At 47.7% G+C, this 14,066-nt stretch overlaps 1 protein-coding gene across 1 annotated transcript in view; it reads right to left on the bottom strand.

Annotated features, from left to right (window-relative positions):
- Window positions 1-566: 566 nt before the first annotated feature.
- The window catches only part of ARHGAP1 (Rho GTPase activating protein 1), a 17,486-nt gene continuing 3,986 nt past the window's right edge, over window positions 567-14,066 (bottom strand). Inside the window, exons 3-12 of the mRNA XM_010015527.1 lie at window positions 6,514-6,601; window positions 6,139-6,270; window positions 5,571-5,657; window positions 4,854-4,952; window positions 4,067-4,174; window positions 2,797-2,873; window positions 2,329-2,406; window positions 1,670-1,798; window positions 1,399-1,502; window positions 567-746 (exon numbers count right to left, since the gene is read on the bottom strand). Coding sequence (XP_010013829.1) covers window positions 567-746; window positions 1,399-1,502; window positions 1,670-1,798; window positions 2,329-2,406; window positions 2,797-2,873; window positions 4,067-4,174; window positions 4,854-4,952; window positions 5,571-5,657; window positions 6,139-6,270; window positions 6,514-6,601 — 1,082 coding nt within the window. The remainder of the gene's footprint in view (window positions 747-1,398; window positions 1,503-1,669; window positions 1,799-2,328; window positions 2,407-2,796; window positions 2,874-4,066; window positions 4,175-4,853; window positions 4,953-5,570; window positions 5,658-6,138; window positions 6,271-6,513; window positions 6,602-14,066) is intronic.

Genomic DNA, 14,066 nt, shown 5'->3' with positions numbered 1-14,066 from the left:
GCAGGACATGCTGCACCCTAAGCACAGGGGCTGCCCAGCTCCCTCCTTGCTTCAGGTGCCGCTGGGGAAAGGCAGATGCACGTTCGGTGGTGAGGGATGGCACTGGCAGCAAGAACATCTCTGCCACAAAACCCAGCAAGCTGCCCTTGCCCAGACAGCCCAGCAGAGGCAAGGGGGTGAGCTGGGGTTATTGGGAGCTGAAACAATAAATGTCTTTGCTGAGGAAGGGACGAGGAGGGCAGAAAGGGAATGAGGAAAGGGAAGCAGGGCATCTGATAGGGCAGCACGCTGGTGATGAGCCCTGGAGGAGCTGCACAGACTGGCAGGGGGGCCAGGACTCCATTTGGAGCAGCAGGGAGACCAGCTCCACTTCCCCATCCAGAGCAGCAAGTCTCTGCACACTTACTTACACACTTCCTCCACCATCTCCACAGCCCTCGCTCTGCTCATCACCCAGAGGATCAATAGTCCCTTTGCACTGGAGACAGCTTGGTCACAGCTCCAAGACAAGGTGGGAAAGAAGGTGGGAAGGTGAGCACACTGTGCTGGCATGGGCTGGCCTGGATTCAGGCCTCCACATCCGTGAAGATCTCCTTCTGGTGGTCCAGCAGGAACTTGGTAAAGGTATTGATGGGGTTGATGGCTTTGAGAGTGATGGCTACATCTTTGGCCCACAGCAGATTTGGGCCAAACACAACTGCCAGGTTGGTGTTTGTCATCTTGTTTCTGTCACTGTGAGCAGAGACCTATGTGGGAAGGAAAGAGACCATTATGAATCCTACAGAACAACAGAGTAGGTGTCCTCTACCCACCCCAAAGCCAGAGCTGAGAGACTCCCAGGGGAAAATGGGAGGAGAGAAGCTGAAGGCCCAATGCCAGAAGACAGAAACACACATGACACTCAGCATTCAGGAGGTGAACAATACCTTGCCATTTGCCACCATGGCTTAGCCACCAGGCCATATCATAACAACAGGACCAAAAGCACTGTCAGCCAATATCTCTACAGTCCAGGTCACCACTCGAAACAGAATTATCTTCCTTCCTGCTAGAAGAGCCTTGCAGTGGCTTCCCTGGCAGCACAAAGCACTGTAGGGCAGATCTGAGACCCCTCTTCTGGTCTAATCTTCTACTCAGATATCTTTAAGTTGTACCTGCACCCCAGGGAGCTCTCAGCCTCCCTGGTACAGACCACACAGGCTTAATGCCCACCTGCACCTCCCACCATTATGAGAACCAATTGCACTCTTGATCTCTGTTTAACAGTAAAGAAAGGCAATTTCCTAGCTTGAGACTCATATCCTCTCAAAGGAAAAGAGGGAGCAGGCAGTTAAAAAGCTGATGCAAGGCACTGGCAACTGAACTAGCATAAGCCTGCCCACCTTTGGAGCAGCTCACCTGCACCAGGAAGGCTGTCAGTAAATGGAGCACTTGGTAGTTCTCTTCTGGCAGTGTCTGGAGTGTTTTGCGAACAACATCCACACGATTCTCCTCCTCCACATCTAAAAAGAGGGAAAAGACAAGCAGGTCCATAAGGAATCCTCATCACCCACCCTGATGAAAGCTCTGCTTGCAATCACAGGGTTTCCCATGCACACCCCCCTCCCAAGATATCTTTGCCTTTGGCCAGTGTAATATTCAGGAGTAGGACATTCTTGTTACAACTCACTCTGGAAGCTGACAACGTGGCTGTAGAGGCCAAAAGTGAGGAGGGGTTCAGGTAGCTCCCTCAAGAAGGTCTTGAGAATCACAGCAGGGAGGTGGACATCTTCATACTGCTGGAAATCTACAGGCACACCTGAAAAAGAGGAGCAGAGACTCAGTGTTCACTGCCCTGTGCTCAGTGCTCCCATTCTCCTGAATGGGACATGGTGGTGAGAGCCCAGACCTAAGGAAGCAGTAGTTTAAAGAACACAGGGTACTGAAGCACCACATCTTCTACAAGAGTGGAAAAATGTGTCCCAAAAGCATATGCAAAGCACTGCTGAATCCAGCACTATGTCTTTAGAAGGCATTAGATGTAACAGATGAACAAGTTTCTTCCTGGTCATCTTCAGTCCATACAGTATAACCTGACTAAGGTGGTATACCCTACCCAAAGAAACAGGGAAACTTAGGAATGAAAAAGGCAGCAAGGGGAATGTGAGTGGAAAGGAATATGCTTTCTATACAGCAGAAGTATCAGATGCTTCTCCTTTGGAACTTGTGTCATACCGTGATGGGGCCTCACCCAGAGGCCTATCAAAGAAGGAGGGGAGCCATAATGGATTTGTTCCAACACAGGTCCAGTTGGGAATGAGACGGGCTCTGATGAGTTTGGGCACTTACCCATGTTGTATTTTTGCTGGACCTCCCTGACAACCTGTGTATTTGCTGATCTCCGGAAAATCCCCTCTGTGGTAAGAGCTGTGAAGTGAGACCAGACAGAGAAGAAAGATCAGCCATGTGACAGCCTCTAAAAATGCTGGTCTTAACAGTCATAAATCCATGCTGTGGGCATTCAGATGTCAGCAAGTCTTTTTTTTAGAGCATGGCAATTACTTCTGCTTCCACTACCAGGCAAAGGATACAAGGAGTATTTTGCTACTCTTATACAAGTGGTAGTACGGACAACTGGAAGAAAGAAATCTCCTAAGCCCTGCACAATCCTTCTTGAAGGCTAACTCACCTAGTTCATGCCTTTGCACCTCACTGTAGACTGTTCTTTATCTTACCACACTCTGTTTGGGAACTGGGATGGAGGAGAGGCCACTGATGTGGAATTAAGAGGGTTTGCAGTTCCCCCTGAACACTTACCATGGTCCCTCAAGTGAGCAATGGTGTCTCTGACCACCAGGGGAACAGGAGACTGGTCAGGGCTCTTCTCCCTGAGACTGTGAAAGAGACAAAAGGTTACAAATGACTGGTCCTCCCTACCCTGCATGCAGCCTTCAGTCTTGAAGTTGCCCCCACAAGCCCTACCACATAGGATCTTGCTATCCCAGTCCCTGGCTCAGTCATTATTCCAGCCTTCTCTCCCATTCACCCATCAAGCTACATCATTCACTGGAGCAAGTATTAGCTCATTACTACACCAGAGGAATAATCTCTCTTCTGTAAAACCCACAGCCTGTAGATGCCAGGGCAAAGGGGTTCCAAGAAGGCAGTGAGGCAGAATCAGATGAAAAGGGTTAAGCTTCCTGTTTACTTCCCCACAGAAGCAAGGGCAGAAAGAAACAAACACGAGAGAAATATGCATGGGATAAGTTTACCCACCCCACTCCTGTAGCAGAATATACAACAACCCAGTGTCAGGGAAGACCTAGTGATGCCAAGATGTCTATGCCACCACATTCAACTGTCTGCACCACTTGATGGCTTGGAGCTGTTCACCCCTCTCAGGCTACTCACAAACTCAGGCACACAGCACCACAGGAGACACCATTTGGAAACGTGCTGCAGCTGGGGCATGTGCTGCCAGATTGCTTCAGAGGATCTGTCTGGCCACAGGGTACTGGCTCCTCCTCACTCCCCGAGGAAGCAAAATCACACTCCAAGTTAAAAATACCTTCACCACTTAGCCAGTATCACCAGCCCTTGTGAGTGTCTGTGTTTGCCTGTGTCACCCTGCAGTAATGGGGGGTGGGATCAGTACAAGGCTGAACAGAAGTGCTCTTAAAATAGAATTTGATATGGAAAAAAGTAAGATCTGCAGCACTGCTCAATCAAAACAGCCCTAAAGACACCGCCATCAGCCTCTGACAGACTTTCTTTGCTTAAAGGAAGTTTGTAGTGGCATAAAGCTGTCCCACATGGCCCTTATTTTGTTCATCCCTCAGTGACCCTTAGCTGCAGAAGTAATCCCATCCTAATTTAGATACAATCTAGCTGGGCAATCAAGAGAGTGGAACTGAACTGAGTCAGGATCTGGTCACGAGCAGAGTTCCTCAGAAGAATGATGAAAGCTTTGCAGGAGGTCTGAACTGCCAGAAAGGTTACAGCCACTTTTGCTGCTCTTCAGTTACAAATACAGGGAGCTCGTATCAAGCAAGTCAGGGCAAGAGCAACACAATCCAGGGATACTCACAGCTGGAGTGAGACTCCAAACTGCTGGTTTGGCAGCGGTGGGCGCGGAGGGGTTGGCTTCAGGGGCACTTGTGAAGGTTTCTGCAGGGATCTCAGATATTCATCGTATCTGTGGCAAAACAGAGACTAGTAAGAAGCCACCCCACCTCCCAGAAAGAGCATGAACCCAGCGCTGCACGTGAGCCACTGCACTCATCTCCAGCCTAGCGTGGTTGATTCCACCTATGCAAACAAAGTACAGGCAGCTCTGGAGCACAGAGGCAACAAGATCAAATGTCTGATTACCAGGAAAAAGCAGGGAGAAAGGAATATCTATCTGGAATCAGGAGCTGGAGTAGCTGTGGATGACAGCCTGGGCAGGAGGCCAGGGCAGCACTGCTTGTGATGAGACAGTTGCACGTGTGTGTGAGGGACAGGGAATCAATCTGGTAGGACTGGGACTGTGGCAGTGTTGGGAAGCCCCAAAACCAAGCGGAACCGTGCAGAGGCAGCAGAGCAGGTGCCCAGACACAGCAGATGAACCATGAGCTCCAGGTCAGCAGATTGCAGAAAGCCAGACGGGTGAGCGGGAGAGGCAGGATTGGTGCTCCACTGGGACAGAACTGGGCACCGTGGCCAAGGACACACAGGGAGGAGCATGGAAGGAAACAACAGTCCTTAAGCCAAGTTGTCTCCACTCCCTCCAAAACCACTGCCTGAGCGGAACAACCTCTTCCTCCCCTTGCCATTCCTGCAGAAAAGTCCTCTCACAGAGTCCTAAGCAAATGGGAGACAGGCAGCATTCTCACTTGAGCACTTGGCTTGGGATCCCCAACTGTTCCAGCTTCACATACTCCTCCAGCTCACTAAGGAAGTTCACATAAAAAATCTTTCGTCCAAACTTAAAGCTGAAAAACAAGAGAAAAGTAGATTATGTGAGGAATGGGGAAACCCAGTATCAGAACAGGCTGCCTACAGACAAGGAGAGCAGGGGTCTGCAAGAGGCATGAGTGGGGCAAAGGGGCAGGTACAGAGCAGCAGAGATAACACCCACATAGCTCTCCAACTCCAGGTATTTGATGCCAAGCCTTTCCATTAGAAAAGTCACATCAGAAGCCCTAGCAGCAGCAGGCTCCCTAAAACACTGGATTTCTCCTTCCAGCAATAGGCTGAAGAAAGTTTTGCTTTCAATTATTTTTACAGAGCTAGGATTTCACAATGAATTAAATGTAATTTGGACTGATGCTTTCACTTCCTTTTTCATTATTAGCAGAGCCTGCAACACTTTCCTTCTACTTGGCTGGACAGAAAGGGAGCAGCAGCACAGAGCTGCAGACTCTGCAGGTTCTCAAAGCAGTACTTCTTGGGTCTGAGTATTTCTGAGCTCAGAAACAGGAGGAGATAGCATAGGTGCGAGTCCCCAGGGTAGGCTTGGCAGCCCAGGTTTATCTTGTGCCCAACTGAGAATGACCCATTATTTCCCTGCAGTGTGAGGATGGGGCTGAGCCTCCTATAGTGCTTCCTACCTGATCAGAGGCTTGAAGAGAATCAGCAGGGTCTTGATGAACATCGTTGGGTGCACAATATACAAGGCTTTGATGTTCTTCTTGTACCTGCCAAGAGAAGCTATGTGAGGATGAGCTGTGCTTTAGGGAAAGGATCCAGCCTTTAGAGATGAAGGCACCCTGGTGCTCCATTCCTTTTGCACTGAGCCTCACAACTCCCCAGCACCCACAGCCTCTGCCCTCCCATGCTTTGTAGCCGTCTCAGGCCACTCAGCAGCCTAAGGGCACACTCTACTGTATTCCAAGATCCACCCAGAAGCAGTGAGCAGCCTCATCAGGAAGCAGTAATTATACCCTGGGGTAACACACTTGCAGTGGGTCCTGGTTTTGCTGCTTGCCTGTTGTCCTAAAGGATGTAACTACAGAAGGAGCCATTTATCCCATGATTCAGCCTGCATTAAACAACAAGCCACCTCCATAAACAGCAGAAACAAGTGATAGTAAATTATGATCCCCAAGCTACATGGAGGAGCCTACATTAGGCTAAAGAACAGCATGTTATAGCCTTGCTTGCTGCAGCATTACTCACTTCCGATCGAATTCCCTGTAGGCATCCCGCAGCCAGCTCAGGGATGGCTTGTTCTCACTGGTCAGGCCATGGTGCAGGTACACCAGTGTGTAATCACTCTCCACATACTGGTCCAGTGTGAATTTCAGGTACCTGAGAAGAGACAACTGCTGAACTCACTTTGTGCTCTGCCACAGAGAGGCTCTTCCTCTCTTGGGGACTCATTTTTGTGTGTCTAAACAGAGAAGTTGCATCCCCAGCAATGGAGGCAAGTATTTTGGGGGGCCACGTCCAGCTAACAGAGCTACTGCAGATAGATTTGGCCTCAGAAATCCAGCACCTGGGAATTACATCAGGCTTAAGAAGTTAACAGCAGCCTCCTAAGACACTACTCACCCCAGCAGTTTCACGTGATCAAGTTGATGACTTGGGGGCATCCGGCAGGCACTGAACAAAATGACTTTCCTTCCATATTTGTCATCACCTGCAGATGAAATGCCAGGGATTACAGGGAGTTTAAGGACTACATTGTGGCCCTGGAGGCAAGGGACAAACAGAAAATGGGAAACCACCATAACAAGGCAGAAGTCTGGATTGCCACAGCTGCCAGCAAAGCTAAACCTCATTTTCAGCAGTTACCATGGACCTAGTATGGAAGCAGAAACCTGAACCAAGGGCCTGGCAAGTCAACAATGTGAAGAGAGAACAGAGTCCATGCTGCAGCCCTGAAAAAAAGGGAAGGATTGGAATCCAGGATGCTCTGGGACATGTGGGATGGAGGCCTCAAATACAGAGTGCTCAGAGCATTAACCCTGTAACACTGCCCCTGGGCATTGCTCCTGATGGCTGTGCCCAGGGAGGCACAGAGAAAACTGCCCTCACAGGCATAACAACAGCTCCTTCCATCCTGCACACAGTCCCAGACTAACTGCCCATGGGCTGGTGCATTTGTTTCTTGCTTAGTCCTGCACAAAGAACAAAGCCATTTCATATCCTGGAAACCAAGAAATTCTCAGGAACAGGGCAGTCCCAGCCAGCCACATCCCAGAGATGAGAAGCAAGCATCATCACAAGCCTCTTCTACACATGGACCAAGTAGGGCTGCTGGATTCTCCAGGGGGATTGCAGAACGAGCTGTTCACTGTTTCCTAGATTTTCCATCCACAAAGACATTTTTCCAGCCTGAGCTGGAAGGAGCTGCAGAATGCAGCACAACAAAGCATTTTAAGTACAAACCCAGCAGAAAACAGCCCCCAGCTCACTAGAGCCAAACAAACCATACAGCACCCTCATCCCAGGGAGGACACTCCCAAGCAACACTTGAGGCTTCAGACACAACAAGGAACTTCTTCCCAAGCAATACTTCATACATCAATGGACTTAAGCCAGCAGAGATCTCAGCCCATGAACAAAATCCAAGCAGATGGGCATGGACAAGCTCAGCAGACAATGCTAGGGGAACCGAGAGACTCAGCTAAGGAAGAGCCAGGTCACAAACCTTTTGGACATTTGGAGTTCGAGGGAAAATCTGGTTCTTTCCCAGACACAACACCCCATCCATCTCCATGAGGATGACTTGCTTTTTAGCACCAGTGGAGATGAAATGGTTCCTTTAGTGTGAAGGGTTAAAGCCTTCCCATCTTTCTTGCTACTCACCTTGCTCCCCTATATAACCATCTCATACAGACCACAGCACAAAAAAGCAGCAAGGATCACTACTTATGCATGACAGCCTTGCATTGTATCCTTCTCCCTACACTGATTTACACTGTTCAGAGCATGCAGCCATTTTCTCACCTTTGCACAGGCTCTGGCCCCCAACTACTGCTTGGTCACACTTACTGTGCAGCAACTGAGACCTCAGACTGAACCCTGGACAGCAAACCTGAGGTGATTGGGAACACTGCCTGTTAGTAACAGATGACCACCTTGTGCTGCAAATGGCAGCCAGAGAACTTACATACACCAGCCATGACATTCGGATGCCACTAACCCTCTTTCAGCCCCATGCTGGCTACAAGAACAGATGCTCTTGTTACTTGTTCACGTATAATTTTCCCTCGGAAGTCCTACTTCCAAGTCACTTACCAGACAACACAAGAGACAGAAGTTACTGATGCACACAAGCCAGAACCTCTACAAAAGCTTGGGACACTGAAGCAGCACTAGCTACAGACCAGGAAAGGGTGGCATAGGCCATCACATTGACATACACATGCGGAGGTAAGGGGCAATTAGGGAGGATGCATGACCCAGAATGCAGGACTAGGAGAGAGTGATGCAAGGCTCATCTGGGAACACCCAGATACAGTCACAGCCAGGCCACAAGACCAACATCACATTGCATATCCCACAGTAGCCCACTCTGTGCCTAGCCCAGAGTTTCTTAGTAGCTTGCTATGAGCTTAAGGGCTGGGTCTAATGCACATAAGCTGTCTGTAAAACAAAGGTGCATGCTACAAAGTCCTGGGCAAGGAATATGGCATCTTGTAACTCTTCCCAGTGATCTTGAGCCACTTGTATGTCTCCATCTGGAAGATAAAGGGTCTTGCCTGCACAGAGCAGCAAGAAGATAGCAGCATCTGAGAATCTGTTGAGTCTTATAGTGATGAAAGAGAATAGTCAGAAAGACTACAGATCTGTGCAGATCACAGCTCTGTGCTAAAGTCAGAATAGGTGCTATCTTCAGTTAACTGAGAGGCTGCATTACACCAGAGTGGATGGTCTGAGAGCCAGAAGTAGGTTGCAAGCTTGATCAAGGCAGGCCTTGGCTGTGAAGAACTGCGTGTTCAAGCAGTGTTATGGGTGGCCACACACTCAGCTCCGGCTCCTGGGCAGTGATTTCCATTCCTGACAAGTCACAAATCAGGAACCACAGATCTTAAAGACCTTCCTCTGGAATGATACGAAAGCCTATGGCTGGGCCTATGCAAAATCTGGAATCTTGTTCCTTATATAGACTTGGAGTAAAGGTCTGGGATTGCTGGTAGAGAGAAAATGGACAATCCATGACTCTGCCAAAGGGGAGATGGCATGTTTCCCCTGGCCAAGTATTTCCAGGGCCAAGTACACCAAAAGCTACTCTATAGCCCCGTGGATGACTGAAAAAGGAGTGGCCCATTTTGCCTTCCAAAGCAGAATGAATTTATGCACAACACCTACACAGGAACCAGCGTGCCCATCACTGAGTTGTGGGTTTCACTCTGGTTTCATCACACTGAGCTCAGCCTGTCAGCACAGACACTGTCAAAACAACCAACTGCCCGTCTTGTTTCCACCTGACATAGATCAGATCAGTCTGCATCCTCCAGACATGACAAAATGCAACATTCAGCATTAAAGCGGAACCATCAGTTGTTCCAATTCATAAGCAAGAACCTAAAGCCCATTCAGTGTGTTCCTGGCTGCCAGAGAAAAGTACCTGAAGGTGGCCTCTCTGCCTCCAACCAACCAGATTCTTATCATGTTTGATCTTTCCCAGATGCTCCATCCCTTGCACTGTTTGCTTTCCTGTTTGCAATATTAATCTTATGTATCTAGGTTTTCACCCCTTGTTTGTAATTGCAAATAGCTAAAGTTTCCATTAAACACAACCACAGACCATGAAGTAATCACTCGGCTTCTCAGCCTGTCTCCTACCTCTCCCAGATGAGGAATGCTCAATAGTTAACAACAAACCAACAGAGAAGCAATTACCAACAGCACTCACAGAGCACTCCAACAACCTGCAAACCTTTGAGAGTAAGGTCATACATTACACTGAAAATAAATCTACCTCCCCATAGGATGTAGTTCAGATCTATCTATCTTTTCTAACAACAGAGAGCAAGATGGTAGCCAATATGCAAAGCCTCTGCAGTCAAGACAGCTGCCCATCTAAAGAGATATCAATTTGCAGCACTAATGGACATGCTAATTCTCCTAAACATCGTTATGGCGCTTTAAAGGCCCAAACTCAGTTTTAACTCTCATCTGAAGAGCAGCACTTCTGAGACAAGGGGCATGGAACACCATTGTTGCAAGCCATCGGTGCAAGACCACGCTTTTGAAAGGGCTCAAGTTTAAATACTAAGGCTAATGTTTCAGATTGAAACCTGCAGCAATACAAACATCAGTGCAGAAATTCCTACCAAGTACTGTCCTGAGACAGGACTCTCTGTTAAATGAACCTGTGTCAACACAGAAAAGACACACTTGACTTGCAAATCCTGCTTTGTATTTCTAGGTATTTCTCCTGAAATATATCCATTAGCCTTAATGCCATGATTGGAAGCTGTCATACTACTCACATAACTGCAGTGCAGGGACCCTGCTCATTTCTACCTTCATCAGCTACCCTCAGCTGAGGGCTCTCCTCGATGAAAGATCCAAATGGGAGTATCCTGGTACTTTGATACGGAGAGAATGCAGATGGATAAAACTTGCCACCAAAAGCTAGTGTTACTGGTGAAACAGCAAAGTTAGAGTGCAGTGCCAAGGAGAGAACACCACTGCATAACTCTGGAACACTACTACACAAATTTCACGGAGATGTGGATGTTTATCAGAGCCACTGTGAGTAAAAAACTTCTCTAATGTAATTTCAGGCTCTTGCCAAGCTTATGACACCGCTGGGCAGTGTGTAAATATAGTGGAGTTGCCTGTTGCAATTCCAGCGTGGGTTTAGCCCCTCAGGAAAAGAAGGTAAGGGGCTCAAAGTAGAAGTGTTCTAATACATGACATCTACCTAGATATTCCCAACATCCAAATCATAAAGCCTTAACAAGTGACTGCAGCTCTAACTGATACAAGATATACTGAAGGGTCAGATTAAAGAATGCAAAATGGGAGGATGCCTGAGAGCGTGACAAATGCCCATGTAATGAGGCAGTGAAGATCAGCATTTCCATGGACCGTGTGAAGGTCTTGGCCTGCTGTTCAGAAACAGAAGCAAGAATTTCACACCAGAAGAAGTTTTCACCTACATTGAGAAGTGTGAAAGCGCTGGCAGCCAGACTGGGCCTGAAGTCCAGAGAGTATTAACAAATGCTCAGCAAGCACAGCGCAGTCTAGCACAGCTCCAGGCTAGATTTGGAAATAAGTTACCAAAATACAACATCTCTGCAGCCAAACGGAGAAGAAACAGATAACAGTTGCTTTCAGCTGGAGAATCCAGTTTAAGTGCCAGCTGCTTGGCATGTGAGTGCAGCAGCAGATCATATGAAGGAATAGGAAGCAGTCCTAGGATGAACTTCCAAAGCACACACGACAAAGAGATAAATCCCAGTTCAAACTGAACTGGTCCAAGCAGGCCACCACCATGACAGAGGAGGAACAGGATTTACACTGAGACCCGATTGCCCCAAAGTGCCAAAAGTGAAGCCCACATGCCCAGTTTGGCTCAGACGGTTCTGCTGTGCCGGAGGCAGAGGTGCAGCCCTCAGATAACAATTTGGTGCAGGCTTTGATCTCCTGAAGAGCTGCCAGTGCAGCCTAAAGCTGAGCAAAGTTTGGGCTCCCCTGAGACAGTCCAGCTACAGGCCACGGTCATGCTAAAGGAATACCATGATCTACAGTACCAAATGTTAGCGCCACAAAAAGTCTACCTACCTGGTTGGGCCCCATCAAGTGCACCCTGGTCTGGAGGAACAGAAACAAGGTTATAGCAAGCCAAGCTTCATACCTTTTCCCAGAAAGTAATCTTGATTAGAAAGTCTCAGAGTCTAGCTGGGTTGCCACTGGGATGCATTGAGTTGCTGTCTTGCAGCAGTCAAGCTCCTTCTATTTCATCTTTCACCCGTGCTCCTCTCCAAAGCAATCTTATCTGACAATTGGAGGTGGTAACAGCAACCCATGATTCCCAAATCTCTGTCTTGAATTTGCAACTAGTTCTGTATAATCACAGTCAAACTTCTGGCCCTTACTGTTACACTTCCCCTACCACCAAAATGGTAACCACTGTACTGCCTCTTTTAAAAGGGTTAACACAATTAAATCTGAATGTCAAGGTCCTTTGAACAATGTCAAAAGTGTATGGAGAAACAGTCGGATGCTGTTTGAATAACACATCCAACAGACTGGTTTGCAAGAAGCTAAATAAGCTGAACTAAATAAGCTTCACTAATAAGCTGAAGATGGGAACAATTTAGATCTTCATTACACTCACAGCTTAAAAGAAAATGTTTGGTAGATTCTGAATTGAATATAAACTGCCAATTAGAATGGCCAGAGAGTGGTTACAAAGTGGATATTGCTGTGCCCAGCCCCTCTCCATCACTCTTATAGCCACATGGGACTGTCAAGACAGGATGGAGAGTTCTAGAGCAGGGCTCTAGAAAGAAACTCTCCATTCCCTTGGTCTCCCTTAGGAACTTAGAATCCCTTCAACACTCTCCATTCCCTTGGTCTCGCATGTCAGAACATGGTTTTGAGAGCTGGGCTTTGGATGGGCCCAATTCTGCAGATACAACTCATCATTCTGTATCATACAAATACTCTTAAAAAAAGTCAAAGCCAGAAACTACACCCAAAAGCATCAGAAATGGATGCACCCTGTATTAATGGGGCCAATAACAATGTACCATAGTGGAAGGGAAAAGAACCCTTGTTAATCAGAGGCGTTTGCTGAGCCCATTAACCACCAAAGACACACGGCAACATAGTTTTAGTACAAGTTTTGTCTTCTAAGTCAAAGAAAGATTGATTTTACCTCCTCATGTCAATCACAGACAGCAACAACAAATCATCAGCACTAGTTACAGCTTTGGCACCTGCAGCAAACAGCCAGCCACAATGCTTTTTGGGTAGGTTTGGTACCAGATTCACCACTGAAATACTCACTGTTGAAACTACAGCTTCTAGTAACACACAAGAATTTCCACCCCCAGCTCTCCACCCTGTTTCCCCTCTTCAATCACAGGTCTTACACACACGAGCAGCATGTCTCCTCTGCGAGGGCAGCCTCTCACACTGCCAGTGAATGATGTGAGGCAGCAGTTTTCCCACATAAACCAGCAGAAACACGCTCTGAGCTTCAGCAAAGCTCTGAAGTCACTGGGCAGGGACTACGGAGCTGAAGCAAATAGTAACAACCACTCAGGTGACTACTGCTACACCAGCTTCTAGCCTCCATTCACCAGTCACATCCTAAGCCCTAGTTTTCTTATCCCAAATGGAAGAACACCAGTTATTGTGTAAAAATGGGAAAGCTGATGCACCTCATAGCTATAGGTTCGCATATGGATCACAAAGGTGAGATCAGTATTTCAGACTGTGCAGAAGAACAAGGAACACCACGTTGCTAGAGCTGTCAAGAGCCCTGCTCTTCCCACACAGCCCCAGCTTCCCAGTAGGAACTGCCATCTCCAGAGACCTCCTTCAGACTGTTACTAATTATTTGCCATATCCTTGCAATTCATCTTCTGCTGATATTCAAGGACAAGATTATGTCACACTAGTCTGCTTCAACCCTCAAGGAGATGGAAGCAGCACCTTTGCCATAGAATTAGCAGAAGGATATAGAAACTCTCAAACTTAACAGAAATTTGGGATAGTTCCTCAATAGTCTTTAACCAGAAGCCTGTGCTTCCTCTGAATGCTGTGTGATGTGAGCAAGGAGACAAAGCACACTTTGCAGAAGTGGTTTGTGCAGTGAAACTGAGCTGCCTCTGCTCCAACTTCTATCCACGTACAAAGACAAATTTCTCTACTACACTGCTCACAAGAATGGAACTCAAGAGTCAGGAAGAGCACAACCACATAGAAACCTGTCCAGAGCCTGTGTAAAACACTGCAGAAATTCACGCCGTGAGGCAGGTCTGAAAGGAAAGGCAGGGTATCATCTCACCCCTTCAGAAAAGCACTGAATCCCAGAGCTAAAGGAAAGTTTCCCAAAACTGAGCTATCCTGTTGTACTCCCTCAGAACTGTGGCCTGGATGCCTTTTGTTGCCATCTTCCTGTAACACAGCAC

Source organism: Nestor notabilis, unplaced genomic scaffold (genome assembly GCF_000696875.1).
Source record: "Nestor notabilis isolate BGI_N333 unplaced genomic scaffold, ASM69687v1 scaffold13745, whole genome shotgun sequence".
NCBI classification, from domain to species: Eukaryota; Metazoa; Chordata; class Aves; order Psittaciformes; family Psittacidae; genus Nestor; species Nestor notabilis.
Note: the sequence above shows the minus strand (reverse complement) of the source record. Positions and strands in the feature narration are given on the sequence as shown.